The 27,298-nt window shown below is 46.0% G+C and overlaps 15 protein-coding genes and 3 non-coding genes across 27 annotated transcripts in view; 10 read left to right on the top strand and 8 right to left on the bottom strand.

Moving 5' to 3' along the window:
- The first annotated feature begins 345 nt into the window (after nt 1-345).
- LOC117897605 (protein Peter pan) lies at nt 346-1,921 on the top strand. The gene is made up of 4 exons (XM_034806562.1): nt 346-722; nt 781-1,145; nt 1,204-1,628; nt 1,682-1,921. The coding sequence occupies exons 1-4, from the start codon at nt 390-392 to the stop codon at nt 1,885-1,887; spliced, it is 1,329 nt and encodes a 442-aa protein (XP_034662453.1). The 5' UTR covers nt 346-389; the 3' UTR covers nt 1,888-1,921.
- On the bottom strand, nt 1,909-2,946 carry LOC117897613 (70 kDa peptidyl-prolyl isomerase). The gene has a single exon (XM_034806578.1). It carries the CDS (start codon nt 2,843-2,845, stop codon nt 1,985-1,987), a length of 861 nt encoding a protein of 286 aa, XP_034662469.1. The 5' UTR covers nt 2,846-2,946; the 3' UTR covers nt 1,909-1,984.
- A 216-nt stretch (nt 2,947-3,162) lies between these two features.
- On the bottom strand, nt 3,163-16,470 carry LOC117897606. Of its 6 annotated transcripts, XM_034806565.1 has the most exons (5): nt 16,464-16,470; nt 10,994-10,999; nt 4,483-4,700; nt 3,986-4,425; nt 3,180-3,919 (listed from the first exon to the last, which is right to left on the bottom strand). In XM_034806565.1, the coding sequence occupies exons 3-5, from the start codon at nt 4,694-4,696 to the stop codon at nt 3,287-3,289; spliced, it is 1,287 nt and encodes a 428-aa protein (XP_034662456.1). In that variant the 5' UTR covers nt 4,697-4,700; nt 10,994-10,999; nt 16,464-16,470; the 3' UTR covers nt 3,180-3,286. The 6 variants fall into 6 exon arrangements, with proteins under 6 accessions (XP_034662460.1, XP_034662458.1, XP_034662457.1 ...); XM_034806569.1 differs by lacking the exons at nt 3,986-4,425; nt 4,483-4,700; nt 10,994-10,999; nt 16,464-16,470 and adding exons at nt 5,641-6,028; nt 6,089-6,483; nt 6,542-6,832 and having other exon boundaries at nt 3,163-3,483; XM_034806567.1 differs by lacking the exons at nt 3,986-4,425; nt 4,483-4,700; nt 10,994-10,999; nt 16,464-16,470 and adding exons at nt 6,089-6,483; nt 6,542-6,828 and having other exon boundaries at nt 3,167-3,919.
- LOC117897611 (J domain-containing protein CG6693) lies at nt 7,121-8,224 on the bottom strand. The gene has a single exon (XM_034806575.1). The coding sequence runs from the start codon at nt 8,134-8,136 to the stop codon at nt 7,237-7,239; it is 900 nt and encodes a 299-aa protein (XP_034662466.1). The 5' UTR covers nt 8,137-8,224; the 3' UTR covers nt 7,121-7,236.
- On the top strand, nt 8,958-12,200 carry LOC117897608 (60S ribosomal protein L3). 2 transcript variants are annotated; one of them, XM_034806571.1, is made up of 6 exons: nt 8,963-9,060; nt 9,436-9,628; nt 9,830-9,998; nt 10,618-10,753; nt 11,098-11,487; nt 11,744-12,200. In XM_034806571.1, exons 1-6 carry the CDS (start codon nt 9,058-9,060, stop codon nt 12,095-12,097), a joined length of 1,245 nt encoding a protein of 414 aa, XP_034662462.1. In that variant the 5' UTR covers nt 8,963-9,057; the 3' UTR covers nt 12,098-12,200. The 2 variants fall into 2 exon arrangements, with proteins under 2 accessions (XP_034662463.1, XP_034662462.1); XM_034806572.1 differs by lacking the exons at nt 10,618-10,753; nt 11,098-11,487; nt 11,744-12,200 and adding an exon at nt 10,314-10,407 and having other exon boundaries at nt 8,958-9,060.
- LOC117899828 lies at nt 9,204-9,280 on the top strand. The gene has a single exon (XR_004649213.1). It is a non-coding gene; the product is annotated as a small nucleolar RNA Me18S-Gm1358 (small nucleolar RNA).
- On the top strand, nt 9,672-9,754 carry LOC117899834. Its single transcript, XR_004649219.1, has one exon. It is a non-coding gene; the product is annotated as a small nucleolar RNA U43 (small nucleolar RNA).
- On the top strand, nt 10,119-10,200 carry LOC117899835. The gene has a single exon (XR_004649220.1). It is a non-coding gene; the product is annotated as a small nucleolar RNA U83 (small nucleolar RNA).
- Nucleotides 12,466-13,367, bottom strand: LOC117897615 (antigen 5 like allergen Cul n 1-like). Its single transcript, XM_034806580.1, has 2 exons — nt 13,219-13,367; nt 12,466-13,163 (listed from the first exon to the last, which is right to left on the bottom strand). The coding sequence occupies exons 1-2, from the start codon at nt 13,327-13,329 to the stop codon at nt 12,489-12,491; spliced, it is 786 nt and encodes a 261-aa protein (XP_034662471.1). The 5' UTR covers nt 13,330-13,367; the 3' UTR covers nt 12,466-12,488.
- On the top strand, nt 13,591-14,571 carry LOC117897614 (antigen 5 like allergen Cul n 1-like). The gene is made up of 2 exons (XM_034806579.1): nt 13,591-13,747; nt 13,803-14,571. Exons 1-2 carry the CDS (start codon nt 13,622-13,624, stop codon nt 14,475-14,477), a joined length of 801 nt encoding a protein of 266 aa, XP_034662470.1. The 5' UTR covers nt 13,591-13,621; the 3' UTR covers nt 14,478-14,571.
- Nucleotides 14,628-16,024, top strand: LOC117897607 (protein arginine methyltransferase NDUFAF7 homolog, mitochondrial). Its single transcript, XM_034806570.1, has 2 exons — nt 14,628-14,980; nt 15,042-16,024. The coding sequence occupies exons 1-2, from the start codon at nt 14,669-14,671 to the stop codon at nt 16,017-16,019; spliced, it is 1,290 nt and encodes a 429-aa protein (XP_034662461.1). The 5' UTR covers nt 14,628-14,668; the 3' UTR covers nt 16,020-16,024.
- LOC117897602 (GRIP and coiled-coil domain-containing protein 1) lies at nt 16,135-18,633 on the bottom strand. The gene is made up of 3 exons (XM_034806560.1): nt 18,397-18,633; nt 16,519-18,340; nt 16,135-16,448 (listed from the first exon to the last, which is right to left on the bottom strand). Exons 1-3 carry the CDS (start codon nt 18,476-18,478, stop codon nt 16,268-16,270), a joined length of 2,085 nt encoding a protein of 694 aa, XP_034662451.1. The 5' UTR covers nt 18,479-18,633; the 3' UTR covers nt 16,135-16,267.
- Nucleotides 18,634-18,718: 85 nt separating this feature from the next.
- On the bottom strand, nt 18,719-19,790 carry LOC117897612 (dnaJ homolog subfamily C member 17). Its single transcript, XM_034806576.1, has one exon. It carries the CDS (start codon nt 19,671-19,673, stop codon nt 18,792-18,794), a length of 882 nt encoding a protein of 293 aa, XP_034662467.1. The 5' UTR covers nt 19,674-19,790; the 3' UTR covers nt 18,719-18,791.
- LOC117897618 (DPH3 homolog) lies at nt 19,780-20,413 on the top strand. Its single transcript, XM_034806584.1, has 3 exons — nt 19,780-20,013; nt 20,083-20,157; nt 20,218-20,413. Exons 1-3 carry the CDS (start codon nt 19,906-19,908, stop codon nt 20,293-20,295), a joined length of 261 nt encoding a protein of 86 aa, XP_034662475.1. The 5' UTR covers nt 19,780-19,905; the 3' UTR covers nt 20,296-20,413.
- LOC117897609 (arfaptin-2) lies at nt 20,335-22,449 on the bottom strand. Of its 2 annotated transcripts, none has more exons than XM_034806573.1 (5): nt 21,896-22,449; nt 21,318-21,837; nt 21,091-21,259; nt 20,921-21,028; nt 20,335-20,863 (listed from the first exon to the last, which is right to left on the bottom strand). In XM_034806573.1, the coding sequence occupies exons 1-5, from the start codon at nt 22,152-22,154 to the stop codon at nt 20,816-20,818; spliced, it is 1,104 nt and encodes a 367-aa protein (XP_034662464.1). In that variant the 5' UTR covers nt 22,155-22,449; the 3' UTR covers nt 20,335-20,815. The 2 variants fall into 2 exon arrangements, with proteins under 2 accessions (XP_034662464.1, XP_034662465.1); XM_034806574.1 differs by having other exon boundaries at nt 20,335-20,860; nt 21,896-22,447.
- Nucleotides 22,450-22,583: 134 nt separating this feature from the next.
- LOC117897617 lies at nt 22,584-23,442 on the top strand. The gene is made up of 2 exons (XM_034806583.1): nt 22,584-22,996; nt 23,055-23,442. The coding sequence occupies exons 1-2, from the start codon at nt 22,809-22,811 to the stop codon at nt 23,362-23,364; spliced, it is 498 nt and encodes a 165-aa protein (XP_034662474.1). The 5' UTR covers nt 22,584-22,808; the 3' UTR covers nt 23,365-23,442.
- Nucleotides 23,414-25,053, bottom strand: LOC117897604 (chitobiosyldiphosphodolichol beta-mannosyltransferase). The gene is made up of 3 exons (XM_034806561.1): nt 24,342-25,053; nt 23,716-24,285; nt 23,414-23,657 (listed from the first exon to the last, which is right to left on the bottom strand). The coding sequence occupies exons 1-3, from the start codon at nt 24,893-24,895 to the stop codon at nt 23,438-23,440; spliced, it is 1,344 nt and encodes a 447-aa protein (XP_034662452.1). The 5' UTR covers nt 24,896-25,053; the 3' UTR covers nt 23,414-23,437.
- A 999-nt stretch (nt 25,054-26,052) lies between these two features.
- LOC117898575 (protein tincar) overlaps nt 26,053-27,298 on the top strand; it is a 77,245-nt gene continuing 75,999 nt past the window's right edge. Inside the window, exon 1 of one of the 3 annotated variants that reach the window (XM_034808094.1) lies at nt 26,053-26,363. The gene's annotated coding sequence lies outside the window, so the exon portion shown is untranslated. The remainder of the gene's footprint in view (nt 26,364-27,298) is intronic. The other 2 variants (XM_034808093.1, XM_034808090.1) reach the window with 2 other exon arrangements.

Genomic DNA, 27,298 nt, shown 5'->3' with positions numbered 1-27,298 from the left:
TTTAACTTTTCTTTTCAGTTTTTCACCATACATTTCACATACAAAAATTGGCCTCTTAAAAAGCAACTTTTCAAAACTAGCTGATAAACGAAAGAAACATAAAAAAACAGTTGTAAAACTTTAAATGCATAAATGAAACGAAATAACATCATTTGTGTTTTGCTATGTTAAGTGTGATTAAATAAATATAATTTAAATAAAAGGAAACTTAACCCCATCGATCGCTCATTTTCCACAACATCAATTTGAATTCGATTTACTAACTGCACAGTGTGACCATGTAGTGACAGCAGCTGACACCATGTAGTGTGACCGCGTGTGAATGTTAGGTTTGTATATCGAACACATTTATCGACAACACGTGCTACTTGTAAGAATCAGACAAAAACATGGGACGCGGAAAGAAAAAAGTGCATCCCAAGACGCGTACGGCAGCTTTTAAGGCCAGCGAACCGAACGAGATCGTTGAGGCGCCCCACTCCTTTGTCATACATCGAGGACTAACATGCCCGTACATCACAGACCTCACACTGGACTTTCGGCGCATCATGGAGCCGTTCACGGCGACCAACTTGCGGGAGTCGCGAATGAATCGCATCAAAGACTTTGTCAGCTTGAGCAGCTTCTTTCATGTGTCGCACATGACCATCTTCAACAAGGCATCCACTCAGTTGTCCTTCAAAGTGGTGCGCCTGCCGCGAGGTCCGTCGCTGACATTTAAGGTTCGTTTTGCGGTTCGCATTGCATTTTGTTTTTAAATTCATATGACATACTCAACAGGTTCATCAATTTACGCTGGCGCGGGATGTAATTTCACTAGCCAAGAAGCAAATGATTGACAGTGATCACTTCAAGCAAGCACCGCTGGTCATCATGAACAACTTTAGTGGCGATGGCAATCATCTCAAGCTGATGGCCAGCACATTTCAAAACATGTTCCCATCGATTAACCTGAATACGGTCAACATTGGCACCATTCGTCGATGTGTGCTGTTCTCGTATAATCCTGACACGAAGCTGGTGGAGATGCGTCATTATTCGGTGGAGGTTGTGCCCGTGGGTCTGAATCGCGCAGTCAAGAAAATTGTCACTGGCGTCGTGCCGAATCTTAACAAGTACAACGACATTGCAGATTTCGTTGCGAGGTGACAAAGAGTCTATACAGTGCACAACAGGAATTTTATTCATGTCTTTTCCTTTCAGAGATGGAAACGCATCCGAATCGGAGGCCGAAGATGACGAACAGGCGCACGTGGTGCTGGCGCAGACGCTCAAGAGTGGCGGTAACTTGGAAGGCAATAAGAGTACCATAAAGCTGCACGAGATCGGACCACGTCTAACCATGCAGCTCATCAAAATCGAAGAGGGACTCTTCACCGGCGAAGTGCTTTATCACGACCATGTCGTGAAGACGGAGGATGAAAAGGAAACGATGCGCAAGGTGATTGAAAAGAAGAAGAAACTCAAGGAGCAACGCAAGAAGGAGCAGGCCGAGAATCGTGCGAAGAATTTGAAGCTAAAGAAAGACCAGAAATGGGCCGCCAAAAAGGAAGCAGATGGCATGGACAGCGATGCTGATGATGATGCCGCGTACTACAAGCAGGAAGTGGGCGAGGAGCCAGATGAAGGTAACACACAAAGTCGTCGTGCCAGTCAACATATTAAACATTTTCCTTTGCAGAGCTCTTCAAACATGAGGATAGATCCTCTCGCAAGCGACACAGTCTGCCCGGCGGCATGAAGTTCAAGAATAAGAAGGCAAAAATGGATCCCAAAAATGACAAGAAAGAAAAGTTTGATCCCAAAAATAAGGGTAGGGCAAAGTTTGATCATAAAAACAATCGGAACACCAAGTTTGATCCCAAAAAGAATAGGAAATCAAAGTAGAAGTATTTTAAATAAAAACTATTTTCTACACAAATTTGTTTTTGTTGTCTGAGAGAATCTTAACAATGAGCATTATTTTTGTAATATATTTTTAAAACTAGCTAAACATTCTTTGTACGACCTCCTTGTAGTGGGCCTTGCTATCCTTCCAGCTGGCGGCAATTTTGTCACGCAATTTGCTGAAATCTCGCTTCTCCTCGTAGTCGTGCACCCGCTCTATGGTGGCCTGCGCTTTGGCGAACTCCTTCATGTGATAGTAGGCCAAGGCTCGACGGTAAATACTCTTCTCGGTGGGGCTCTCGGCCCGCTCCACAAACTCTGTGTGATAGATAACGTGCTCGTAGCGCTCCTCCTGCAGCATGCATGCGGCCAGATTGGTCTGCAGCTGCACAAACAATGCCTCCACGGTGGTGCCATTGATGCCATTGGACTTCTTGGTGAGTTGATCGAAGGGTTTGTACGTGATAAGAAGCTTTGCGGCCTGCGCAAAGTAATCAAATGCAAATTTTGGATAACTCTTGAACATAGCCACGCCACTCTCCTTGAGGCGCAGCGCCAGCTCATAGATCTCTGCTGCGTTTAGCTTGTGCACCTGCGGGTTCTTAACAATCAGCTCCAGCTTTAGTTCAAACTCGATGCGTTCGCCGGTCTTGCTGGTAATGCTGCAGGCGGCGGTTTCCCCCAGCATTATTTGCTGCAGTAGCATCTCCACATAGCAGTCCACGGGCGTTATGGCAGTTCCCATTTCCAAGGTATGCTGCTGGGGATATGCCGAGGACTCGTCACTTTCCAGATACTTGCTGGGCCTGTCCTTCAAATTGGCACATTTGTTGTTGACGCTAAACAGCACTGTGCTGGCAGCCATCGGCTTTGCCATGTCTTCGAACTGCAGGCCAAGTACCTTCTTGCAAAGGCCGCGCTTCTCGTCCTTCCATTCTGTGCCAATGTACCAGTCCATCTTAATAGAGTGCAACAGAAAATAGACTTGTCTTGCAATATGTTATAAGAAAAACCATTCGTGCAAAAGAAAACCGACGTCAGAGGCAGTGTGACCGCATATTATCGTCACTCCGAAATATACCCTCTCATTTTCGAAATATACCGTAAATATAACCTTTGAAAGTATGACCAGACAGAAGCGCACTGCGGGTTGAAGCAAAACAGCACGTGACATTACTTTAATGCATTTTTGAACTTATTCCTACCAAAAATCATTGAACAAATTTATTTAATTTTTTTAATAAATTTCTTTTACTTATTATACAATAGAATATTCACTTTCCGCATCTTAAAATGGGTTGATTACAAATAAAAAAGTTTATGAAGGATTAGGCGATTATGGTTAATAATTATTTTTAACTGCGTCTAAGCTCTTGGCTACCTCTTTGTGTGTATTCTGTCAAGATTTCTTTACTCTGAACTTATTTCTCTTCCCAAATGTGCTGAATGCCACAAATTTCGAATTATAATCATCCTCCTCGTCATTATCTTGGCTTATTTCTTCGATCTTCATTTTCTTTAGATTGGGCTGCTCCTTAGCTGGTGTCGCCGCTTTTATTGCAGTCTTTAACCTTTCGGGTTTGACTTTATCTTGACCTGTTATTTCGCTTATTAGTTCATTGAGGCTATTTGAGGCACGGCCAACGCTCCTTGTATTTGCTCTCTCAAAGTTGTCCTCACTGGGCACTATTATTTCCACATGATCCATTTTATTAGAGTTTAGACTACACACGGGGCTAGTTGATGCTTCATAAATGTCTTCATAATGTGGTTCTTCGTCTTCCACTTCCTCATCGACTTCTGCGTCTATTTTAGTTGTTACGGAATCAGTTGTCCACTCGGTTAGAGACTCTCTAAGATCCGCCTCTGTGGATTCCAACTCTATTTCGATATCTGGTTTATCACACACGGGCATGCCCTGAGTTAGCATCACCTCGGTGCTTATGACCATCTCACGGAACTCGATTGCATTCTTTAGGGACAACTGACAGTCCGGACACATGAACCGTGGTCCGCCCTCTATATTGCTAAGCTGTGGGGATATCAAATATATTTAAATTCAAGTCAAATAAGCTATATATTAATGTTCCAGACTTACCCAAACACCGCAAATAACTTCAATGCGAAACAGCAAAACGCTGTTGGCATTGTCGAAGGGATCCTCGGCATTCACATCAAACTCATAGTCCCGATAGCAAGTGCGACACTTATTGAGCTGCATCAGGATCTCTTGGGTTTCCTCAGCTTCATCGGCATCGGCTTCGGGGTAATCTTCATGTGCTATTGCTTGTAGGTATTCATTTTCCTCATTAGTCGTCGGACTGTCGTGGGCTGGGCCCGAATGATATTGATCATAGCTGGGTGCGGGTGCAGCGTCCTCCAGGGACATGTCCGTTTCATCGGCATCCGCCAGAAGCTCGGCCAACAGTCTCTTTCCTATTTGAGTTTCTTCTTTGACAGCTCTTTCCTTTGTGAAGTCGCGTCCCGGGTTTATGCACGGCACTGCGCCTGGCCGCGCGGTCCGTTTCTTGGCCAATCCTAATTACGGAATAATTTTAATACATTATCCCCTGATGCTATACGAACTCTACTCACCCATTTCGAATTTTCTAGACCCCGAGATGTCCTCCTGTTTGAAGTGTTTAATGCAAATACTTGCATTCTTCACTTTCAGGGCATCCTTATTGCCGCTGAATGAGAGCCAACGTTTGGCTAAATCCGCGTTTCTCGGAAACTTGAAGAAGCATATTTGCTCCCTCTTAGTTGGGGCCATTGTTGCATATGGGCAACTTATCACGGCGCATCTCATTTTTGGTGGAAACATGTTTTTTATAAAATTATGTTTATTTCCTTTTAGATCAGTGTGACCGCGGATTTATCGATGAAATATACCGACAGACTCCCGGCAATATACCGAAATGTACCCTTTCATTTTCATAATATTCTGTAAGTATACCGTAAATCTTAAATCATTTTCTTGTTAGCTTGTTAGGACTCTCAGCTTTAAAATTGTAATTTTACTCGAATTATCATTTAATTCTAAACAAGACTGGCTGATTTTCTGGACAATCTTTGTTATATTGATTGCAAAAAAAGATTAAAACTAAAAAGGTCAACAAAAAAAAATTGCATAAAATCCCTCCAAAAGTATATAATTTACCGTAAACAACAAAACAGCACGAAGTTCTTGCTCAAGAATCTGCTTAATTATCACTAATTCCTCTTAGTAAATATAAGGAACATACAATAGCATTTACTTTATTTTTTTATTAAATTATTTTGAATAATAATCATATACTTGAATAATAGGAAATAAATGTTTGCACTTACTAATTTTAATCATATTGTAATTAATGTTATTCGTTTAAACAAAAATATAACTTCCTTTCAAAATTCGAAATTGATATAAAAAGATAATTAACAAAACTTAAATTACATTGTACATAAGTATATGAGGAATTTTTTATCTTATAGTAATAATAATAAGTATGATGAAGTATGTATGTTTATAAAACAAAGTTTTAGTCCTTGGCATTCTTTACTCTGCAAACTTGAAGCTTCTCTTAAATGAATTACGCTTAGAGGATTTTGGGTTTGGGCTCAATTTCTTTTTCTTCTCAAAGGAGCGGAAAATTATAAACTGAGAATCATCCTCGTCATCGTCTTGTATTCTTGCTTGTATTTTCATTTTCCTTGGCTTGGCACGTTCCTTGGTGGTGGGTTTCACTGCCTTTATTTCATCTTTATCTTGACCTGTGAATTCGCTTATCAGTTCGTTGAGGATTTTCGTGCCACGGGAGACGCTACGTGGATCATCATCTGCTCTAGCAGCATCGATATCTTCCTCAGTGACTTCTATTATTTCTACTAGATCCATCTTATCAGAGTTTGGGCTGTGGGCAGAAGTAGATGGTACATCGTAAATCTGCTCATACTGTGTGTATTCTTCGTCGTTGTCTTCCTCTACATTAAACGATCCCAATTCTGATTTCTTTGTTGAGTCCAGCTCTATTTCGACTGTCTTCCCCTGTGCCAGCATCAGCTCCGTACTTATGACCATCTCACGGAACTCGATTGCATTCTTGAGCGACAACTGACAATCCGGACACAGGTAACGTGGTCCACCTTCAATATTGCTGAGCTGTGGGTTATAAATTACATTTTAATTAAAGTTTCTGTCGAATGCAATGATCCGACCTACCCAAATTCCGCAAATAACTTCGATACGACACAGCAAAACGCTGTTAGCCTTGTCGAAGGGATCCTCGGCATTCAAATCAAACTCATAATCGCGATAGCAAGTGCGACACTTATTGAACTGCAACAGGCTCTCGGGGGTTTCCTCGATCTCAAACGATTCATCAACATTTGCTTCGGGACAATCTTCCTGTTGTATTTCCTGAAAATCCTCAATGGGTAGCGGACTGTCGAAGGTCTCTTCCATCTCCTCCTCAACATCCGCCAGAAGCGCGTCCAAAAGCTTCTGCTTATTTAGGATTTTTGGTGGTTCTTTATGGAACGCGGTAGACAAGCTGTCATTTATTAGGTTTATGCAGGGTACTGCGTTTAGGCCCAATGAAATGTGCTTTGCCAGACCTGTTTATTGGAAATAGAGTTTACCACGTGGTCTGAATGATATACGATTAGTACTAACCCAATTTGAATCGTTCAGCTCCCACGATATCCTCTTCTTTGAAATGATTAATGCAAATACAGGCATTCTTCATTTTCAGGGCATCCTTGTTGCCGCAAAATGAGAGCCAACGTTTGGCCAAATCTGCATTCTTCGGAAACTTGAAGAAGCACATATCATGCATTTTATTTGCGGCCGCTGTGGCATTTATGCATTTTGGCACTACGCACCTCATTTTGGCTCCAAATTCGTATTAAATTTTTGTTTATTATGAATGTGATTTCGATAGACAATGTGGTGGTGTGACCAGAGTCTGCTGCAAGGCTATGCATTGCAAGGTGGACAAAGCGGTAAACGATGTGACGTCACACAATTAAATTAATCTTTTACTTGTTGCTTATTGGAACACATTATTAAATAAATCGTAATTTAGATTTATATTTTTGTAATTGGAAAAAAAACAATTTCGGACATTAATTTAATTATTTTATTCATTTGCTTTGATTTACTTCATAGCCAATTAAAAGTTCGTTTTTTAATTGTTTAAACAAAACAAATTTCGACCTTTCAACATGGCTTGAAATGAAAAAGAAACTGAAATATACTTATCAATTTATCTGCCTGTATATAAACTTAAGCTACATTATACAAAAAACTATGCGGAATACGATTATATGTATGTGTTTATCAAATATATTTATATGCAAGATTACGGCTTACTTTTTGGCCTTCTCTACTCGGCCGGCCCTGACGCTTTTGAGCTTCTCTTTCGGGTTGGACCTTGAGGATTTCTTTGCCTTGGACTTCTTTTTCTTCTCAAAGGAGCTAAAATCCACAGTCTGGGAATCATCCTCATCGCCGTATTTCTCCAGCAGACGATCCATGAGAGAATTGTAGTTGGATTCGCGCTGATTTTTACGCGCGAGTATCATCTGCTGCAGATTTCCACCGGAGGCTTCCAGATCCTCTTCGTCTTTTTTCTGCTGGCGCTGCCGAATGCGCTCCTTGATGACCTGGGCCTCTTCGAACTCACGCGCATACTTGTTGTGGCGCTTCTTGCGCTTGGCAGCTGGCTCCTCCGTGAAGGCCTTGTATTCTGGAACCTCCTCGGCAGCAATCATGGCCTCCACCATTACTTTGATGCGCGGCTCGTCCTCCACCTTCATGAAGGGGACATGATTCATGAGGTAGTTCAGGCAGCCCTTGCCACCCAGGTAGGCCTTCTTGACGTCCGTGCGCTCCAGCTCCGAGCCGACATACTCTTTCTCATAGTTGTTGATAACTTCCTCGGTGATTGGTTTGAATATTTTGCTCCACAAGTCCAGCCATGAGGACAACTTGCCTTCCGATTCGTCATCGTCATCGATGATTCCTTGTTCGTCGTACAATGCCTTCTTCTGGCTGTCCGTCAGCACTTGGTAGATCTTTGACAGCACCTTGAACTTTTCCGTAGACTCCTTCTTTTGGTCCTCCGGCACACGGTCTGGGTGCACAAGCAGAGACAGCTTGTGGTATGCCTTCTTAATCTCCTTCTCTTTTGCATCCTTCTGGAGACTCATTAGCTTGTACACATCTCGTGTCTCAAAGTACTTTTCGCACAATTCCAACGTCGACATATTTTCTTTTTAGTGTTATTTTATTTCGCAAATTTTGGCAAACATCAAGCAGAAAATGCGCCAAAATGCTCACAAAGTATGGCCGTTCATTTACGAAAATACTCAAAAATACTAAACAATATTTTAAACTCTCTAGCAAAATGGAAAGGCCACTTCGATATGAAAGAAATCGTAAAATAGTATTGATGAAGAAACTCATCTGTTTCTTCGCTACAAGAAAACACTCATTTGAAAATAATATATACAAATATTTTAAAAACGTATTTAGGCGGGAAATCTATATATGACAAGAGTACCCTTCGAATGAAAAATTGGTTAATGTTACTAACAAAAAATGGGGCACCTATCTGAACCAGTTAAAGAAAGTATGAGAGAACTCACCTGTAATACGTAAACATCAATTAACACTAATTTACTTATCGCACAAGTCTACCGGTATATTTTTAAAACCATGGGTTGCTACAGGGTGACCCCGATTACGGTATATTGTGTCGAAATTGAGCAGACGGTATATGTACGGTAAATCTGTATATATAGGTATATTTCGACAATTGTTTGGTATATTTTGGTATATTTTAGAAGGTAAAACTTTCCACACATTTTCGAGAAGATTTCAAACAGATTTCAAACAAAAATTTAGACAGGAGTGGAAGGACAAATTATTGTTTTAGTGTTAAAAGTCTTTGCAAGCAAGTAATATCATATAGAACATCAAAATCGAGAATTATGATATAAGACTACGGTTTATATATGGTATATTAAAAATGAGAATGTCTATTTTGGTATATTTTTGAGGGTCTGACGGTATATCTTATCATAATTCCGCGGTCACACTGCGCATGCTAGCTGTCAAGTTGACGTCTTAAATTGATATCCGTTTTCTTTCTCTTTCATCGCATCCGTCTGAAGTGAACAGACGTCATGGTAAGTTTTTCTGCTCCAAATAGTGAAAAAAAAAACAAAGATATAAAATGAAATCAGATAAAAGTTTCAATATTAAATTTGATTATCTTTTGTTTAATTGATACACGGCTAAAGAGTTTTTGCGTTGAATTGCATATTGTTGATGTGTTTTATGATGAGATTACCATGCACCACTCTGAGACTAGCAATAGTCGATGTGGATTATGGTTCACTGAACAACGTTGAAAATGTCTTTAAACGTCTAGCGCCGACACGCTGTGCGCTTAAAATAATTTAGAAATCGGGCGCCTTTCGCCAAAATTGTAATTTTCAATGTCCACGTGTGTGACATAACCTCAAAGGGCTTGGTCTGATTTTTGTTCGTTTTGCTTGCAGTCTCATCGTAAGTTCTCCGCGCCTCGCCATGGCTCCATGGCCTTCTACCCCAAGAAGCGCTCAGCTCGCCATCGTGGCAAGGTTAAGGCTTTCCCCAAGGATGATGCCAGCAAGCCCGTGCATCTTACTTGCTTCATCGGCTACAAGGCCGGTATGACTCACATTGTGCGTGAGGCCGACCGTCCCGGTTCCAGTAAGTATACATTTTTTTTCAATATTATAAAACTTAATTTTTCATGATGATAAAAAGTAAAAAAATTTATGGTTAGAAACTATATGATCAACCGTGATTATTGCTGCTCTAGGGCGGACTGACTCAACCTTATCCAAGCTCTCGCTTTACGCTATGCTGATGCATGTGTCTAAACCAGCAATTTTGTTTACCCTTTTGCAGAGATTAACAAGAAGGAGGTCGTTGAGGCCGTCACTGTTCTGGAGACCCCACCCATGATTGTGGTTGGTGCCGTCGGCTACATTGAGACTCCATTCGGTCTGCGTGCTTTGGTCAATGTTTGGGCCCAGCATCTGTCCGAGGAGTGCCGTCGTCGCTTCTACAAGAACTGGTATGTATCTATCACACCCACGTGGGTACAGTTAATCCAAGCCGCCATTTTGTTTTTTGTGCGAGAGTACCGATGCACACACATGCACATGCATGGACACACGTCTGTGCAACTACAGCCTGAATGATGATACGATGGTATCTGAATGAGCAAAATAATTGTTGAGAAACCTTTTACCATCTGCTGCCTTCCTTCTGATCGGTCTTGTAGTCAACCACGTGTTTCGTGTATATGTGTGTGTGTGTTTCGGATGACCCTTTACAAGTCTTTTTTCCATTGAGAGACCTTACTAAATGCAAAACTCAAATCATAAAGTTCTTCGATCAGTACGCTGAGAGAGCTTTTCAAATCGCTGAACGTCGTGTGAGCTGTCAAGTTAAAGTTGAAATCTTGTGAATTTGATTGAACTCAAAACTTGTCGAGTGAGCACGACAGGGAAGATTGCATCTCCGCTCGCCATTTACGATTGCGATGAGGTGCACTTCCTGTTCTATTTCTCGCACCTCGACACAGCAGCTAAGAAGTTGGGCAGGCAGTCGCAACCTGAATTGAATACCCAATGGATACCACTCATGTTTCTGACTGCATCTACAACTTGAAACCCATAATCATCTCTCAGGTACAAGAGCAAGAAGAAGGCCTTCACCAAGGCCAGCAAGAAGTGGACCGATGATCTTGGCAAGAAGAGCATCGAGAATGATTTCCGCAAGATGCTGCGTTACTGCAAGGTCATCCGTGTGATTGCCCACTCCCAGGTAATTATCTTCTTTTATTTGATTCTGTCTCTGACCCTTTTTGCACGACGTCCTTGGCCTTGTTGCGCCATCTGTGCTGGGTCCTTTCGGGGGCTCGGTGCTTTGGTGCGCCTGGCCTAAAAAGCATTCGCGCTGTGTTTCTCGATGCACAGTTCATGAATGCAACGTCGCAGATGAACCTGCCCCTCGGGTGGCGGGCGCTTGATATATTCCAGTAACGGTGCGCAGCCGCTCAGGCTATGATCGCTCGGTTAAACCATATCACGTACAGTCCCATTCCCCAACCAGCAAAACGTCAGAATTCAATGTGGCTAATGATTAATTTTTCTCGTTGCCTTATTTAGATCCGCTTGATCAAGCAGCGTCAAAAGAAGGCTCACATCATGGAGATCCAGCTGAACGGTGGCTCCATCGAGGACAAGGTCAAGTGGGCTCGCGAGCACTTGGAGAAGCCCATCCAGGTCAGCAATGTGTTCGGTCAGGATGAGATGATCGATTGCGTTGGTGTGACCAAGGGTAAGGGTTTCAAGGGTGTCACCTCGCGTTGGCACACCAAGAAGCTGCCCCGCAAGACGCACAAGGGTCTGCGCAAGGTTGCCTGTATTGGTGCCTGGCATCCGTCCCGTGTGTCCACCACGGTGGCACGTGCCGGTCAGAAGGGTTACCATCATCGTACCGAGATCAACAAGAAGATCTACCGCATTGGTGCTGGCATCCACACCAAGGATGGCAAGGTAAGCATCTATCCCGAACCCCCTGCACTACATTTGCTCTCTAGCTGTTGCTCGTCTGATGTGGCAATGATGATAAAAAACCAAAAATATTATACGACATCGAAAACAAACAAAACCTTGATAAACCATGATATCTATAATGATAGGACTGAACACGCACACACAGACACACAGCTGGTGGCACTTTAGGCCATGCCCAATCTCCCCTTTTGTTGTTGCCAAAAGACTAAATCGAAATTTGTCTCTCCATTTGCAGGTCATCAAGAACAACGCCTCCACCGAGTACGATCTGACAGACAAGAGCATCACCCCCATGGGTGGCTTCCCCCATTATGGCGAGGTCAACAATGACTTTGTCATGATCAAGGGCTGCTGCATTGGCTCCAAGAAGCGCATCATCACCCTGCGCAAGTCCCTGCTGAAGCACACCAAGCGCTCGGCTCTGGAGCAGATCAAGCTCAAGTTCATCGATACCTCATCGAAGATGGGTCATGGTCGCTTCCAGACACCAGCCGACAAGCTGGCCTTCATGGGTCCCCTCAAGAAGGATCGTCTGAAGGAGGAGGCTGCTGCCGCTACCAGTGCTGCTGCCGCCGCCACCACCGCATAAACGAAATGAACTTTGTTGCTGTTTGTCGCCGCTTCTACCGCCTTGTGCTGCGGTAGGGTGGCGCTCAATAAAAGCGAGTTTTGGTTTCGCCTAAGCTAAAATATTTAACAACTTGTGTTAATGGGAGTAACGGGGGGTAGAATCACTTAGTTTTAAGGCAACTTTGTGCCAGGTATTGCTGCCCAGATGATTGGGTTGATGAATGTTTATAGGTAATACATCTAGCGCCTAAGCAAGCGACTCTTGGAATCGTGTAACTAGATCTCATAAAGATTACAATTTAAGAATAAAACCTTTGAGGATTTTGAGTACATTTTAGCACTTTATATCTGCCAAAGCATTGGACATTCGATTACATATTCAGCTGAGTTTTGCTCCGCGAACAGATTCCCTAGAACACCTTGATGCCAGCGACCACCTTCTCGTTGTCGTAGATCTCCTTGGCGTAGCACAGATTGGGGAAGTCAAAGGCAGCGCCATAGCGATTCTTGCATCCCGTGGTGGACTTCTCTCCGGGCGTGTACACGGGCTGACCAATGATGTTCGATGTGGCAAAGTTGCAGGTGAGCACGAAATGGTTGTAGAAGTCGCGGGAGAAGCGCACAGCAGCACAACCCACATGGGTGTTCTTCTCGGCGACGGCAATGGTGAACTTGGCCACATTCTTGTTGGGCAGCTCCTCGGGGAAGTTGGCCAGGATCTCGGGGGAGGCATTCGAGCGCTCAGCGAACCAGTTCTCAATCTGCTCCTTGAGGATCTCCGCGTCGGAGTACTCGCTCTCTGCTCCGCTATAGCTGAAGATGGCATTGTTCTGGCCGGCATAGGCAAAGCGTTCCGTGCTGCGGCACTTGTCGGGTATCGACTCGCAAGTTCTCACATTGTAGGAGGCCAGATGGGCGAGCTCCTCGCACCACGACATCTTGGCCATGCGCACAGCCTTGGGCAGACTCTCAATGATGCCACCAGCTACGTTGTTGCGGAGTTCGTTGAACAGCGTGAGGATGAGCTTGTGATGGGATTCGATTTTGATTTCACGCACATCCTTGGGACAGTCTCCACTGAAGTTCTGGGAGGGAAAGTGTTATAATAGGGAGGGTAGAGTAGAAGGTACTGAGACTTACTCCTTTATTGTTGCAGGCCACGTGCTTGTCCAGGCAGGTGGGCAGAGCGCAGTAGTCAACTGCTACGGCAGCTCCTAGGATGGCAGCAAGCACAATGAAAGTCTTCTTCATATTGATGTCCGCTGTTGGTTTGCAACTGAAGTGCAACCAGCGCAGTGGTCTCTATTTATAGGAAGACCACAGACAGCGGGCCTGCTCCTTGGACTGGCTAATGAGCAGCTGTTCTGCACTTCTGGAGAATGTTTCATTCTCTTCTTTTTTTCCATGGAGTGTAACAGATAGTTATGACAAATGGTTCTTGGATTGATGCGTCAGTGGTAGGTCTACCTGGCGGATAGGAGCTATAAAAGCTGGCCATTGGGTTAGTTTAGGCCAGTCTCGTTCCAAGAGCAAGCAATTCCAAATGGCTTCATCCAAGGTAGTGGCGCTCCTCCTGCTGGCATGCGTTTTGTGCCACTCTGTCATTGGGGTGGACTACTGTGCTCTCCCGACCTGCCTGGACAAGCATGTGGCCTGCAACAATAAAGGAGTAAGTCTCAGTACCTTCTACTCTACCCTCCCTATTATAACACTTTCCCTCCCAGAACTTCAGTGGAGACTGTCCCAAGGATGTGCGTGAAATCAAAATCGAATCCCATCACAAGCTCATCCTCACGCTGTTCAACGAACTCCGCAACAACGTAGCTGGTGGCATCATTGAGAGTCTGCCCAAGGCTGTGCGCATGGCCAAGATGTCGTGGTGCGAGGAGCTCGCCCATCTGGCCTCCTACAATGTGAGAACTTGCGAGTCGATACCCGACAAGTGCCGCAGCACGGAACGCTTTGCCTATGCCGGCCAGAACAATGCCATCTTCAGCTATAGCGGAGCAGAGAGCGAGTACTCCGACGCGGAGATCCTCAAGGAGCAGATTGAGAACTGGTTCGCTGAGCGCTCGAATGCCTCCCCCGAGATCCTGGCCAACTTCCCCGAGGAGCTGCCCAACAAGAATGTGGCCAAGTTCACTATTGCCGTTGCCGAGAAGAACACCCATGTGGGTTGTGCTGCTGTGCGCTTCTCCCGCGACTTCTACAACCATTTCGTGCTCACCTGCAACTTTGCCACATCGAACATCATTGGTCAGCCCGTGTACACGCCCGGAGAGAAGTCCACCACGGGTTGCAAGAATCGCTATGGCGCCGCCTTTGACTTCCCCAATCTGTGCTACGCCAAGGAGATCTACGACAACGAGAAGGTAGTTCCTGGCATTAAGGTGTTTTGAGGATTCGGGAGCTATCGCTGCCTTGATTGGGGGCTTTATCTGTTTTAATTTTAATTTTAAGATGCAAAATGTGGAATAAATTCCCTGGACAGAAAATAACGGCTTTTAGGCAATCAGCTGATAGTCTGTGAGTAAGTTGGCAGCTCTCTTGGGGCTGTTGTGTGAATTGCCGGCCCCTTGCCTGCCACGAAATGTTACGCGAAGCTTTTAGAATTGGCAGCAGACGATGCTTCAGTTATAAGTCTGTGCGTCGTCCCAATTTGGGTGCAACAAGTGCTCCCAAGGCGCAACAGGAGAAGACACCTGAGGCTGTGCCCGCAGCCAATGGCAGCCTGGCCAAGCAGCTGCGGGCAAAGATTCTGGCCACAGGACCCATCACAGTGGCGGAATACATGAGGGAGGTGCTGACCAATCCACAGGCGGGCTACTACATGAATCGCGATGTGTTTGGCCGTGAGGGTGACTTCATAACATCGCCGGAAATATCGCAAATATTTGGAGAGGTGAGCGAGTCCTCTAAAAACTTGACTTGGCTTGACTTTATGTGTGCCTTCCCCTTTGCAGCTGGTTGGCATTTGGCTGGTTACCGAATGGCGCAAGATGGGCAGCCCCTCGCCCTTTCACCTGGTGGAACTTGGACCCGGTCGCGGCACCCTGGCGCGTGATGTGCTCAAAATTCTCACCAAATTCAAGCTCGGCGCGGAGTTCTCCATGCACATGGTGGAGATCAGTCCGTACCTGAGCAAAGCGCAGGCACAGCGCTTTTGCTACACGCACAACACGTTGCCGGAGGACGCGCAATTGCCGCACTATCAAGTGGGCACAACGGCCACAGGCACCAAGGCCTATTGGCATCGGAGGTTGGAGGATGTCCCCGAGGGTTTCTCCCTGGTGCTGGCCCACGAATACTTTGATGCGCTGCCTGTGCACAAGCTGCAGCTGGACAATGGACAGTGGCAGGAGGTGCTCATCGATGTGGCGCCCGAATCAGAGCCCGATTTTCGTTATGTGCTGTCCAAATCGCAGACGCCAGTGTCGCGCGTGTTTCAGCCCATGGAAGGCGAGACACGCGCCACCCTGGAGTACTCCCTGGAGACGGAACGACAAGTGGGCCTGCTGGCGGAGCGCATCGAACGGAATGGCGGCATTGGTCTGATCATGGACTATGGACACTTTGGCGATAAAACCGACACATTTCGTGCGTTCAAGCAGCATGCGTTGCACGAGCCACTGCTGCAGCCGGGCACCGCTGATCTCACTGCCGATGTGGACTTTAAGCTGATAAAACACACAGCTGAGGCGAGAGGACATCTACACTGTTGTGGTCCCATCGAGCAGGGACTCTTTCTCAGCCGCATGCAGGGTGAAGCCAGATTGGAGCAGCTGCTGGCCAATGCGCTGCCAGAGAACGAGACATTGATACGCTCTGGCTATGAGATGCTAACGGCAGACGAAAAAATGGGCAAACGTTTCAAATTTTTGGCCATGTTTCCCGGTGTGCTGGCGTCGCACTTGGAAAAGTTTCCCGTTGCAGGGTTTTAGCTGGTAGAAATCTCGACTAAAATTCGTTTTTTGTTGTAAACTTTAGCGTACGAATGTTATTTCTTTTGCAATGTTGCATTTCGCTGTAAAAACCTCGATTTATTCCTCTTTCATGGCATTTTGAAATGAACAAAATGTAAACAGCTGTTTTACTGCAGCTGCAAGCAGGCTGCCAACTTGTTGTGATTGATTTGCACCTAAAAGTCGCCTAATTACTGTGATTTCTTGTACACTTTATCAAACGAATTTTATTTCTTTTGGAATGTTGCATTAATGGCTTGCATTTCGCTGCTGGTGAACTGAAGCACAGCTGAAATGGCATTAAGCATGTGCCGCTTGCCGTCGGCGTCTCTGGTGAGAATGTAGCTAATGATGACATTCTTCAGATACTCCAAATTGGCGCCTTCACGCGTCTTGCAGCGTTCCAGTCTGGGTTAGAGAAACAAAAAATAAGTTTAAGGAAAGTTCTGACTCAGGCACAACTCTACCCCACGCTCACCTGTCCACCTGCTCTTCGAGACATTCAATTTTCTCGTGCATCTCCTGCTGTGATGTCACCTTATCCTGTATTGCCTTTCGCAGCGTGGACTCGGCGGAATATTTGGCCTTGCGCAGCGTTGTAATTTCTATGTCCTTGCGTGCCAGCTCGTTGGCATAGTGCAGCATGTGGCAGTTCTCGCCGAGCGATAATTTCTTAGACTTTACCTGCAGCCTGCGATCGCGTTCAGCCTCCACCTCCACGCTCTCCCCATCGGAGGAGTAGTTATAGCTCTCGGCAGCTGAGGCTTCCACTGGCAGCGCACTGGCACCGCCACCACCACCGCCAGCTGTGTGAAACACCTCGAACGAGGTCTGCAGCGTCTTGATCTCCTGCTCCTTCTCGTCGAGCAGCTGCAGGGAGCGCTGTCGCTGCTTTTGCAGCAGCTGCTCCAGTTCGTTGAGCTTGCAGCGCGTCTCATTCTCAAGCTCTGCCTTGGCCTCCTGCCATTTGGTGCGCTCCATCTTGAGCGCCTGCCGCAGCTTGTCGCCCTGCTGCTTGAGCTCCTGCTCCGACTCGTCAATGTTGCGATTGAGCACTTGCACCTTCTCCTGGAGTGTCTGTATGTGCGACTGTTGCAGCTGTATCTTTTGCTCCAGCAACTGACGCTGCTGCTTGCCCGCCTCGAGCATTTTTTGTACTCCTTGCAGCTGCTGCTCGCAGTGCACATGGCTGTCAGAAGACGGCGCGGACGCCGAAGTGCCCAGTGAGAGAATCTCATTGAGATCGATGGGATTGGCGGAGCGTGCATTGGCGCTGGTCAACAGTTTCTTTAGGCGCACAATTTCATCCACCAAAGTGGCCAAATCCACATCCTCACTGAGCGCCCTCAAAGCGGGTGCCGGACGGGCTTGGGCCTGCTCCAAATCCTGCAGCTGCTGCTTGAGTGCATGGATATTGTCTTGATCCTGCTGCCGCAGGCGATCGTAGCTGCCCACGGTGGTGCTGAGCTCGGCGAGGCGTGCCTCCAAATTGGCCACACGACCCTCATGCAGCGCCGCCTGTTTCCGGCTCTGCTCCTCGGCGCGCAAGACTCGCCGCTGCTCCTGCTTGATGGCCACCGCATGCTGTTCCTTCAGTTGCTGCATCTCCTGACGCACTTGGTGCAGCAGTGAGGCATTGTCCGTGCTGGTGGCAACCGCTGTGTGCTCCGCTTTGGCCTGAAATTGCTTTAGCTGATGCCTGGCCTCCTTCAGCTGTGCCTGCAGATCGCGCAGGCGACTATTCTCCGCCTCATTGCTGGCGAACTGCGTCTTAAAGTTGTTCAGCTGCATCTCGATGTTGTCCTTGAGGTGTCGCTCGTCCGCATAGAGCTTCTGCAGCTCGCGTATCATCAGCATTTGATTGTTGGTTTCCTTCTCCCGCTCCTGCCGCTCTATGATCCACTTGGCCTTCACCTCATCTACATCGGCCTTGGCCTTGGCTGCCTGCTCCTTCGATTTGGCGTGCAGCTCCTGTATGCTCAGCTCCTTTTGGGCTATTTGGCTGCGCAGCTGCTTCTTGTCCGCCTGGAAGGAGGCCTCCATGCGAGACTTTTCCGCCGACAGAGTGGCCAGCGAGTTCATCAGCGTAATGATTTGAGTTTGCAGCTGTCCCTCAGCTGAGGGGTTGGAGTCTACGCCATCCGTGGCATCTGCACTGGCGGTGCCATTCACATTGGCAGGATCTGTGGCCTTGGCGGGTGAGCCTGTGCCTGTGGCTGCCGTGGCCTCTGCATGCGCCGTCAAACTTGTCTCCAGCGCTTCCTTCTCCTTCATCAGACCCTTGTAGGCGGTAACCACATCTGCAAGGCAGGGTAAACCCATTAATTTAGGTGCACCAATTGTGTGACTAATTTACCTTTGAGCCTCTTCTCGTAGCGCGTAAGCTGCTCCTTTTGCGTGCTAACCAGGGACTCCAGCTCCCTCTGGCGTTTCTCCATCTTGGCGTAGGTTGAGAAATTGTGTTTGAACGCTTTCAATTGGCATAAAAACTCGATTTATTTATATTTCGTGGCATTTTTTTGCATTTTGCAATTAACAAAACTGAAACAGCTGTTTCACTTCAGCTGCGAACAGGCTGCCAACTTGTTGTGTTTGTTCTGCAGCTAAAATTCGCCTAGTTATTGTGATTTATAAACTGCCAACTTGTTGTGTTTGCACTACTACTAAATTTAGCCTAATTAATGTGATTTAAATGTAATTTAAAACAATTTTATAATTAACTTGACTGCTATAATTGTGATAAAGTGGATGTTATTCGTTGGTCTGGTCATCCTTCATCATTTGCTCTATCAAACGCTGGCGCTCTGTGACCTGTCGTAGTTGGCGCTTAGCCAAATCCTCAAAGTCCAGCGGCGAATTATTGCTGCTAACATTTGGCGGCTTCTCCTCCGCCGGCGGTGTTACCCACTGAAAGTGTAGAGGATTGGATGGATCGCCCTTCTCGTAGGCCAGAATCATGTCGCAGGCTTCGCGCGTCGACAGCTCCACCATGGCGCGACCGCCACGTTTGATGTTCATCACCAGAGCCACCACCTCGCCGTATTTCTTCAGGAACTTGAGCAACTTCTCCTGCGAATAGTCACCCTTTTCGGTCTTCCACTTGATCTTGATGCGATGCTGGGATGAGTCGAATGTGGCCTGCTGCGGTTTGCGCTTCTCCGCATAGCTGCGCTTCATCTGCTCCCTCATGGCCTGCTGTTCCTCCTCCAGCATCTTGGAGCCCTCACGGCGCAGACGTTCAATTTGCTCCTGCAGCACATCCTCATCGCTCTTACGCACGGTGCTGTATGGTTGGCTGGCATGCAGCTTGTGCAGTGCCGCCTTTTCGCGCTCCTCCAACTCTTGCTTCAGTTTCTGGCGTTTACTGTCCAACTGTTTGCTACGCAGCTCGGCGGCCTTCTTCGCCCTCAACACCTTGTCGTAGGCAGCGCGTGCGGTTTCATCTGTGAGTATGCCCAAGGCCTTGGACAGCTCATGAAAACGTTCGGCGGCCTGCGGATTGTCGGGATTCTTGTCCGGATGGCAGTCAAGTGCGCGCTTACGATACGCCTTGCGTATTTCATTTTGCTCGGCCTCGATGGATATTCCCAGCAGCTCGTACAGATTAATGTCGCTAAACTTTTTGCTGGCCATTTTCACGTTTCGATTTGATTTGATTTGATTTCAACCGGTGAGGAAATTACAACAATTGCAAATAACAACAGGCGACGCTCGGTCAGCTGTTCATTGCAGCAGATTGGCAGCACCGCCGGGCACAACGTGTGTCTGGTTTGTTTGGCGTGGAATTTGTTTGTTGAAGCGTGCGGAAAATTACCAGACTATGAATCAATTGCATTGGCAACTGTGAGGAGCCTAGCGACGCGATATGAGCATCTACCACGACGAGGTGGAAATCGAGGATTTCGAATACGACGAGGAGGAGGAGATGTACTACTATCCCTGCCCGTGCGGCGATCGATTTCAGATATCCAAGGTAACGCGTCGTATGCGCAACAAACAATAACCAAAAAAACAAAATTTGTTAATCAATGACCAATGGCAGGAGGAGCTAATCGAGGGCGAGGAGGTGGCCACCTGCCCCAGCTGTTCGCTAATCATAAAAGTTATCTACGATCCGGTAAGCGTGGCCCAAAAGCATAAAATCGGAGGGTAAAAATTGGTTTTGAAATTCTTTTAGGAAATGTTCAAAGCCGAAGAGGATGAGGAGACCGCACTCAATGATAAACTAAGCGACTTGAAGCTGGAAAAGAACTAACTGCCAGCCGGCGGCGTTGTGTAATTAAATAGTTTTTATTTTATATATTTATATTGGACTTTGTTTTAGTGTAAATAATACGTTGACTAGTGAACAGGGATTAAAAATTAATACAAGCTCTGAAAGAATAATTTATACATGGGTTATACATCAACTAGAACTAAGAATATATCATTAATATATTGCACGGATTAAATTTTGTAAACCAACAAAAAAAAACAGGAACTATTTTGGTTAGTAGCATGGAAAGATACGGGGGGTGTGAGGGGGGCACATACATGTACAATACAGTGTGGTAAGCAGTTGGAAAAATATATATATAACATATACAGACACCACTTTGAACCTTACTGCTTAGGAAATTTCACTTAAAGTTAGCATTTAAATATTATTACGATCCATGGAAACTGCCTTTAATCTTTAGAGAGAGCGTGCTCGTTTCAGCAAGTGAGGGAGGGGGCAGGGAATGTCTGTACCGTGTTCGAGTTCGAGTAGAAGAGAGATTTTCCCCGACAGTAGACTACTGTTCCAGCCAGGATCCAGTGACGGCATTTGGTGACTTAAGCTGCTTAAACGTGCCAGAAGTTAGCTTTTTGTTTTGGCATATAAATGTTGAAGCCTTTACCTTGATATTAAATTGTTTTAGAGTGCTTTCCAGTGCCATGGCATTGCCCGAAAAGTAAGCAGCAATTGCATTGTGCAACAAAATCAGTTGCTTGTGCATCACCTTGATCTGTGTGTTTGTCAGAAATTAAATTAAACATTTTTGTGCACTCAATTTACGGGTAAACTTACGCGATTCTCATCGAGAAATTGCATTTTAATGGCCACATCGGCGCGTAGTTTCTCATACTGATCCTTGTGTTGGGCATAACTTCGTTGGGTTTCCTCCAAGGCGGCCGCCGATTGTGTTACCTCCGGTTTGGTGTTCTCCAAATCCATGCGATAAGCATCAAATTCGATTCTAAAGCAATGGAAATTATTGTGTCTACTTGTAATGGATGCAATTTTGACTGGCTTACCGAGCCGTTTCGTATTGTCGTATCGTTAGTAGCGTATCATCGATGGTCTTGTTGCACAGCGTATTCACCGACGATATAAAAAAGTTCAATGCATTGAGCAGCAGTTCGCCATTTTTTGTTAGATTTCGTTGCGTCTCCGCGTTGCAGGTGAACTCCTTCTGCAGTTCGGGATTCTTTTGGGCCAGATCGGCAAACGAATCGGCCAGGGCATGCTGCGTGACGACCACATGCTGAAAATGTGAACTAAATGCTCTCGTTAGGCGCAAGATCGACAAGTACTTTCGTTGCGTCTCGCGCAATTGTTCAATTTGCGCCTCCAGCTCCGAGTCGACAGTGCGCTGCGACTTGCCCAGCTTCTCGAGCATTATCTGACGCGTGCACTTGTATGTGGATATGCTCCAGTTCTTGATGCTATCGATCTTGGAAGCGCTTGTGCGTATCAGGCTGCCGCTGCCATCGGTCGATGTCAGTATACCATTGCCCGAGGTCGGACTGGTCGGTGACATTGGTGTGGTGGGTGCTAAATCGATCAAATATATGAGAAACTTATTGGTTTTAGGTGCGACATCGGCTCTTACCTGAATGATTTCGCAATGGCAAGCTGTTGGGTGCATTAAAGGGACCACCGACATTCATGTTGGCCCCGGCCCCGGCCCCGCCTCCACCACCAGCACCACCACCCACGCCAATGCTATGGCTACTGATGCTGCCGCATAGACCGATTCCGACAACCATGTTGCTGCCACCCTCTGTGCCGGTGTGGACCGAACTGCAGCTATCGTTCATGGAGGGCGTATCTTTCAGCATTTCGTGTATGCTACGCTCGCGTTCCGCCATATCGCCAAACGTACTGTATCGGCGGCTAATACTATTTAATTACTTTCCAAAAATCGTTAAGAGCCCTTTGTTGGTTGGTGGGGGAGGAGGAGTAGGCGGCGGCGAAACGCTTGCCGTTGCACCCCACACAGCGCACACACAAATCAATTTCACACGCCGGGGTCACAGAGCTGCAATATTTCTCGGCAAATCTTCACACCAGTTCTGTTTTTACACACACAAATGCACTTAAAACAAGTTTTTTTTTGCTAAAATTTAACCCCCCTGTTTCGATGAAACTGAAAATCGGTGTGACCGTAGCGCTGCAAAACCATCGATGGTACTATCGTGCGACACACCATCGATACATCATGGGAGTTAAATCGATAGAGCACAATGTTTTATGTGTTGGTGATATAAAGACATTTTTCGGTTGTGTTTCTCCTTTTCAGCTTGTCAATACTATTGAAAGAGCAGCTCACAAGAAGATTAGAGACCCAAATAAATTTTAGCACAATTTCGATGTATTGTATCGATGTTTCTGCCAGCACTAGCGTGTGGCATTCAAAGGCTTGCCAGTGACGGTCACACTGAAGACAGGTGTTTTTTTTTTTGTTTTGGGGACTTCAACGATTCCTGCCAGCGAATTTCTTTTGCATTGAATACACTCTCAAAATGGTTTATCTAAATATTATTTTGGGTATTATTACTGTTGTAGTGAGTGCAGGCATCGCTGTCTACCTTAGCCGGCCAAATTATCAGCAAGTACCGCCTCACCAGACACGCCGCAGAGTCGAAGAGGAAACAAACAAAAATGGCGGCAAACCAACTAATAAATTAGAAAGCCAGAAATGCCGCAAGAGGTTAGTACTTACAGCATTTATGGAGAGCTCTTTAAAAAAATGAATTTTTACATTTTAGCAAGCCTGGTGACATTTGTGCCACTTGCACCGAAGAGATGCCAAGCGACGATATGTATCGAATGCAGTGTGGACATGCCTTGCATAACGCCTGCTTCCAGGTGTTTCGTTATATTTGCCCCAATTGTTTTCTGTGCGGCCAAACCGTAAACCTGACCATGCCCGGCGATCCATGCAGCATATGCTTCGATTTGCTTACTAAAGATGAAATGCAACATCTGAAATGTCATCATGCCCTGCACAAGGTCTGTGCATCCAAACTCAAAGCAACGGGCGCCACCAACTGCCCCCTGTGTCGGGCGAGTATGTAGAGCAATCAATGCCTTAATCCTGTCTGGTTGTCATACGAATTTTACTTTCTATAAATAAGTTACTGAAAATGCCTTAAAGAAATGCCTCGAGTATGGGTGCCGCGTTTAGGCGCCAACTTTCACGCCAGCGCAGCTCCTGGAACTGCTGCAGGCTGCGTCCGAAGCGCGTTTGTGTCTCCTGAATGCTGGGATTGTTGGGAAAGTTTTCGAACCAAATGCGCAGCTGTTCGGCCAGTTCATGATGATCGCCAAAGACGAAGCCGTTCTCTCCATGCTTCACCAGTTCATCCAAGCTAGAACAGAGAAGAGTCAGAGTCAGAGAAGATTCGATTTGATTTATGGGAAATTTACCATTTAAAATTGTATGCACAGACGGGCAGGCCGCTGCCAAACATGTCCACCACCTTCATGGGCAGATCCAGACCGCTGGTGCTCCAGTGCAAGCACACACCCAAGTCGGCACTGGCCAGTATGCTGGGATAGTCTTCGTTCTCCAGCCATGGCGTGACTATGTTGACCTTTTGCCACTGCATTTTGCCCATCTCCGCCTCGTACTGCTCCTTCTGCGGCCCCTTGCCAGTGATGACGCACAACAGGGCGGGATAGATCTGGGGCTCGGCCAGCGCTGTCTTCTCATATGACTGCAGCGCCTGCAGCAGTAGCCCAAAGTCCTCATCGGGCGTCCAACTGGTGCTCGAGACGAGTATGGCCTGTCGCTGTGGCTTATAGAGGACACTGCCATTGGCCAGCTTCTGTGTTAAAGCTGTCGCCTCCAGCACACCGGACTGCTTCAGATCAGCATAGCACTGCGGCATGAATTGCGGATAATCCTTGGAGAGCTTCATGAACAGCTCGTGCTTCTGGGGCAGATCAATCGGATGGAATTGCGTGGGTGCACGATCGTACAAGACGGTGACGGGACTGCAGGAGACACCCAGTAATTATTGGCTGCCAAAATGATTGTTGCTCACACTCACCCTATGTTCCAGTTGCGCTGCAGATCCTCCTGCATGGCACGCGTCACACAAAAGTGCGTGTGCGCCTTGGACCCAAAGTAACGCTCCAGCCGCTTGACCAGGCGTATCAGGCGGCTCTGCTCGCCGCCCGCCGTGCCCATGGCCAGCACCGTGTACGTGTAGTTATGCCAGTCGATGGCCAATTTGGTGCGCGTCACTGCGCAGTACAAGTAGCAAACGATGAGGGTGGGTATGCCGGGCGGATTCTGGACGAGCAGAAAGTTGGGACGTCGTATGGAGATCAGGGCCATCAGCAGGCTGAGTGTCTGCCAGAAGGCCTTAAAGAGTAGCTTCAGTTGTGGCGTTAGATTCGTCACTGGCACAGCCGACAGCTCGTGGATTTTGCAAGCGCTCAATGCCTCCAGGGGACGCGTCTCCAGGTATCCAATGATGTCCACATTGTAATTGTCTTCCAGCAGGCTCTGGGCATGGTATTGCATACGTGGACTGCGCCCAATGTCGCCCAGTACGATTACGCAGGCGTGGCGCTTCTTATGCTTCATTTCCGCCGCCATTCTGCGGCTGAAATTGGTTATTTTCAAGGGTTTTTCGGCAATTGCGCGTTTTTATTGACGGGGTTTTTATCCTTTTGCCTGATCAGCTGTTTAGCATCGATACGTATCGATTTTCATCGCTCCAGTGGTTTTCCAGAAAACGCGTTAGTGGTTTAATTTTGTGTGTTTGGTTGCAGGGAGTATAAAGGCAACGAGGTGCAGCTTGAGCACGCATATATAGTGATTATAATACGGTTAATTGTAGAGAATTGATTCAGTTATCGGTAAATAATATAAGCTGGGAGTTTAGAATCCGAACTGGCTGGTAATATTAAGCTGAATATCAAAATCGAGGAAAATACTTGAAACGCAAAAATAAGTCCGGGTGAGCGTCTGGCAGCATACAATTTCCCTGACTTGGGAAAATATCGATAGTAGCCACCATCGATAGTGGGAACACCAGGGCTTGGAAAAAGTTTCCTGTTAGGATAAAATTTCCCGGACCGTTTAGCAACATTTTTTAAATTTAATTTAATTTTTCATTCTATTTCTAGTGTTTGTTCGGCAAAAAACTCTCTTTTGAGTTCAAAATTTTTGGTAACATTTGTAACTGGTCAATTCGGACTCATCGTTAAAAAAAAAAAATTTAAGGCTCTTTTATGATATAATTATTAATAGGTGAAAACCTTACAGGTGACTTGGAGCATTGTATTTCCCTTTATTGGCAAAGGCTGTATGGAATTGTCAGAGTTCAAAAATGATTTTATTTTAATGCGCGCGCGAACGAGGGCTGGGAAGTGCAGATAGTTTCCACTCGATGATGAAAGTTCCGATAGTATCGATTACGCAGTCGATATTTTCCCCAGCCCCACATTCGAGCGGGAGGCGAAAATTTCCCTGACCGTTTAGACACAGGAGAGTATTTCCCCGACTAATTGCCCATTCACAATAATCCGAAATTTCCCATTCACAATAGACGAAAATGCGCGTTCACAATGGGCGCCTTTTATTATTATTTTTATTATTCATTCCTCCATTCCACCATTCAGTCAATCTTCGTGCGAGCGGAGCAAAATCCGCGTTGATAAAATTTAACCAAAGCAAATTTATCCGGACGTTAACGGTAAAGTGATGTTTTAACTGAATTAAGAAAAATAAATATCATAAATAAAAATCTACACTCAAAAATATATCACCAACAAATTATTAAAAAAAAAAATATATTAAAATTGATATCCCACAGCTATTGACAACGGTAAATTTGTGCGTGTGGCGACGCTTTTTTCAAACGGGACATTGAAGTGTACGCGCGCGCGTTTGTGTGAGTGTGTGTGCCTATGTGTCTGTGCTATTGGATTGCCCAAAATAATGGGACAAATTAATTATTGCTAGCAATTAAAGCCACAATAAATAAGAAAAATATTTAACAAATACTTAAACAACGTGTAAAAGTGTATCAAAGTGTCTGATAGCTGTAAAGTTTTTGCCGGTAAGTAAAACGCACATTCATGTGTAACTGCCGTTATTTGCGGCATTTTCGCCGGCAAAACAAAGTTCCACCCTCTTGCGTGAGCAGGCTGGCGCTTTATTTGCGTGGGAGTGTGTGTGTGTGCGTTGATACTGTTTTGTGTTTTATTCTCTTTTTGTGTGGGGTTATTTAGAAGCAACGAATCTCTATGTGGTAGACTTTCAAATTATAATACATAAAGCCAAGTTTTGTTTCCTATTTAAAACTGAAAAACGTATCTAATGAGAATGTCTGGAGCGGCAGTCTGTGTATGCGTGTGTCTGTGTGCGTGTCGTACGTAAAGGGGATATCCGCGTAATGCTACACGTAGTTTATCCCATTAGGCTCGTCGTCCGTTATGTCTGGGATCCTGTAGCAGCACCAGACGAGACGACGCTTTCGTCCTTATTTTCTTCCTGCCCCGCTGCTGCCACCTCAGGCGCGGCAAAGGCAAATAACCAAAACGCCACCCCCAAATGGGTTGGTCTAGTTGTATGGGTGGCTTTCGGGTGGGTGTTGGTCTAGTTTTCTGGGTGGGTTTTTGGTACCAATACTACTACTGCCGCTGCTGCTGCTGCCGTCTGTATCCTGTCATCTGCCTCCTGGGGTTGGCTTCCAAGTTTTCACTGTTGATTTTTGATTTCTGTTTCTGTGCGGCGGTTTTTTTTTATGGCATTGCACAAGTTTTTTATGTTCTTTCGCTCCTTGCCCGCGCTCTCGCGTTCTGCCTCTGCCGTTCTTTTTCTGTTTTTACTCTTTCTCTTTTATGGTGGCAGCATTTGGCATAGAAAAGTTGGGACAACTGCCGCCGGTCTAGACACGGAAACCAGTGCACTTTTATTATTGGGTTTATGCGGTGGAAATATAGGGAAAAACGAATTCTGAAATTAAATTGAAACAAGCTTAGGGAGCCTTTT

The sequence above is a fragment of the Drosophila subobscura genome, chromosome O, assembly GCF_008121235.1.
Source record: "Drosophila subobscura isolate 14011-0131.10 chromosome O, UCBerk_Dsub_1.0, whole genome shotgun sequence".
NCBI classification, from domain to species: domain Eukaryota; kingdom Metazoa; phylum Arthropoda; class Insecta; order Diptera; family Drosophilidae; genus Drosophila; species Drosophila subobscura.
Note: the sequence above shows the minus strand (reverse complement) of the source record. Positions and strands in the feature narration are given on the sequence as shown.

Excerpts from the sequence above, each read along its gene's own strand:
- LOC117897607 (XM_034806570.1), top strand. The coding sequence starts at position 14,669 with ATGTTACGCGAAGCTTTTAGAATTGGCAGCAGACGATGCTTCAGTTAT. Across the intron at positions 14,981-15,041 it reads TATCGCAAATATTTGGAGAG|CTGGTTGGCATTTGGCTGGT; the intron begins GTGAGCGAGTCC and ends TCCCCTTTGCAG.
- LOC117897614 (XM_034806579.1), top strand. The coding sequence starts at position 13,622 with ATGGCTTCATCCAAGGTAGTGGCGCTCCTCCTGCTGGCATGCGTTTTG. Across the intron at positions 13,748-13,802 it reads TGGCCTGCAACAATAAAGGA|AACTTCAGTGGAGACTGTCC; the intron begins GTAAGTCTCAGT and ends TTTCCCTCCCAG.
- LOC117897612 (XM_034806576.1), bottom strand. The coding sequence starts at position 19,673 with ATGGCCAGCAAAAAGTTTAGCGACATTAATCTGTACGAGCTGCTGGGA.
- LOC117897609 (XM_034806573.1), bottom strand. The coding sequence starts at position 22,154 with ATGGCGGAACGCGAGCGTAGCATACACGAAATGCTGAAAGATACGCCC. Across the intron at positions 21,260-21,317 it reads CGACAATACGAAACGGCTCG|AATCGAATTTGATGCTTATC; the intron begins GTAAGCCAGTCA and ends CCATTGCTTTAG. Across the intron at positions 20,864-20,920 it reads TAAAACAATTTAATATCAAG|CAGCTTAAGTCACCAAATGC; the intron begins GTAAAGGCTTCA and ends GGCACGTTTAAG.
- LOC117897606 (XM_034806563.1), bottom strand. The coding sequence starts at position 4,711 with ATGTTTCCACCAAAAATGAGATGCGCCGTGATAAGTTGCCCATATGCA. Across the intron at positions 4,426-4,482 it reads GTCTAGAAAATTCGAAATGG|GATTGGCCAAGAAACGGACC; the intron begins GTGAGTAGAGTT and ends TTCCGTAATTAG. Across the intron at positions 3,920-3,985 it reads AAGTTATTTGCGGTGTTTGG|CTTAGCAATATAGAGGGCGG; the intron begins GTAAGTCTGGAA and ends ATATCCCCACAG.
- LOC117897618 (XM_034806584.1), top strand. The coding sequence starts at position 19,906 with ATGAGCATCTACCACGACGAGGTGGAAATCGAGGATTTCGAATACGAC. Across the intron at positions 20,014-20,082 it reads ATCGATTTCAGATATCCAAG|GAGGAGCTAATCGAGGGCGA; the intron begins GTAACGCGTCGT and ends GACCAATGGCAG. Across the intron at positions 20,158-20,217 it reads TAAAAGTTATCTACGATCCG|GAAATGTTCAAAGCCGAAGA; the intron begins GTAAGCGTGGCC and ends AAATTCTTTTAG.
- LOC117897611 (XM_034806575.1), bottom strand. The coding sequence starts at position 8,136 with ATGTCGACGTTGGAATTGTGCGAAAAGTACTTTGAGACACGAGATGTG.
- LOC117897617 (XM_034806583.1), top strand. The coding sequence starts at position 22,809 with ATGGTTTATCTAAATATTATTTTGGGTATTATTACTGTTGTAGTGAGT. Across the intron at positions 22,997-23,054 it reads AGCCAGAAATGCCGCAAGAG|CAAGCCTGGTGACATTTGTG; the intron begins GTTAGTACTTAC and ends TTTACATTTTAG.
- LOC117897605 (XM_034806562.1), top strand. The coding sequence starts at position 390 with ATGGGACGCGGAAAGAAAAAAGTGCATCCCAAGACGCGTACGGCAGCT. Across the intron at positions 723-780 it reads GTCCGTCGCTGACATTTAAG|GTTCATCAATTTACGCTGGC; the intron begins GTTCGTTTTGCG and ends CATACTCAACAG. Across the intron at positions 1,629-1,681 it reads GGGCGAGGAGCCAGATGAAG|AGCTCTTCAAACATGAGGAT; the intron begins GTAACACACAAA and ends TTTCCTTTGCAG.
- LOC117897615 (XM_034806580.1), bottom strand. The coding sequence starts at position 13,329 with ATGAAGAAGACTTTCATTGTGCTTGCTGCCATCCTAGGAGCTGCCGTA. Across the intron at positions 13,164-13,218 it reads TGGCCTGCAACAATAAAGGA|AACTTCAGTGGAGACTGTCC; the intron begins GTAAGTCTCAGT and ends TTTCCCTCCCAG.
- LOC117897608 (XM_034806571.1), top strand. Across the intron at positions 9,629-9,829 it reads GGCCGACCGTCCCGGTTCCA|AGATTAACAAGAAGGAGGTC; the intron begins GTAAGTATACAT and ends ACCCTTTTGCAG. Across the intron at positions 9,999-10,617 it reads CGTCGCTTCTACAAGAACTG|GTACAAGAGCAAGAAGAAGG; the intron begins GTATGTATCTAT and ends ATCATCTCTCAG.
- LOC117897602 (XM_034806560.1), bottom strand. The coding sequence starts at position 18,478 with ATGGAGAAACGCCAGAGGGAGCTGGAGTCCCTGGTTAGCACGCAAAAG. Across the intron at positions 18,341-18,396 it reads CTACGAGAAGAGGCTCAAAG|ATGTGGTTACCGCCTACAAG; the intron begins GTAAATTAGTCA and ends CCTGCCTTGCAG. Across the intron at positions 16,449-16,518 it reads CTCGAAGAGCAGGTGGACAG|ACTGGAACGCTGCAAGACGC; the intron begins GTGAGCGTGGGG and ends TCTCTAACCCAG.
- LOC117897613 (XM_034806578.1), bottom strand. The coding sequence starts at position 2,845 with ATGGACTGGTACATTGGCACAGAATGGAAGGACGAGAAGCGCGGCCTT.
- LOC117897604 (XM_034806561.1), bottom strand. The coding sequence starts at position 24,895 with ATGGCGGCGGAAATGAAGCATAAGAAGCGCCACGCCTGCGTAATCGTA. Across the intron at positions 24,286-24,341 it reads CAGCGCAACTGGAACATAGG|TCCCGTCACCGTCTTGTACG; the intron begins GTGAGTGTGAGC and ends TGTCTCCTGCAG. Across the intron at positions 23,658-23,715 it reads TGTGCATACAATTTTAAATG|CTTGGATGAACTGGTGAAGC; the intron begins GTAAATTTCCCA and ends TCTCTGTTCTAG.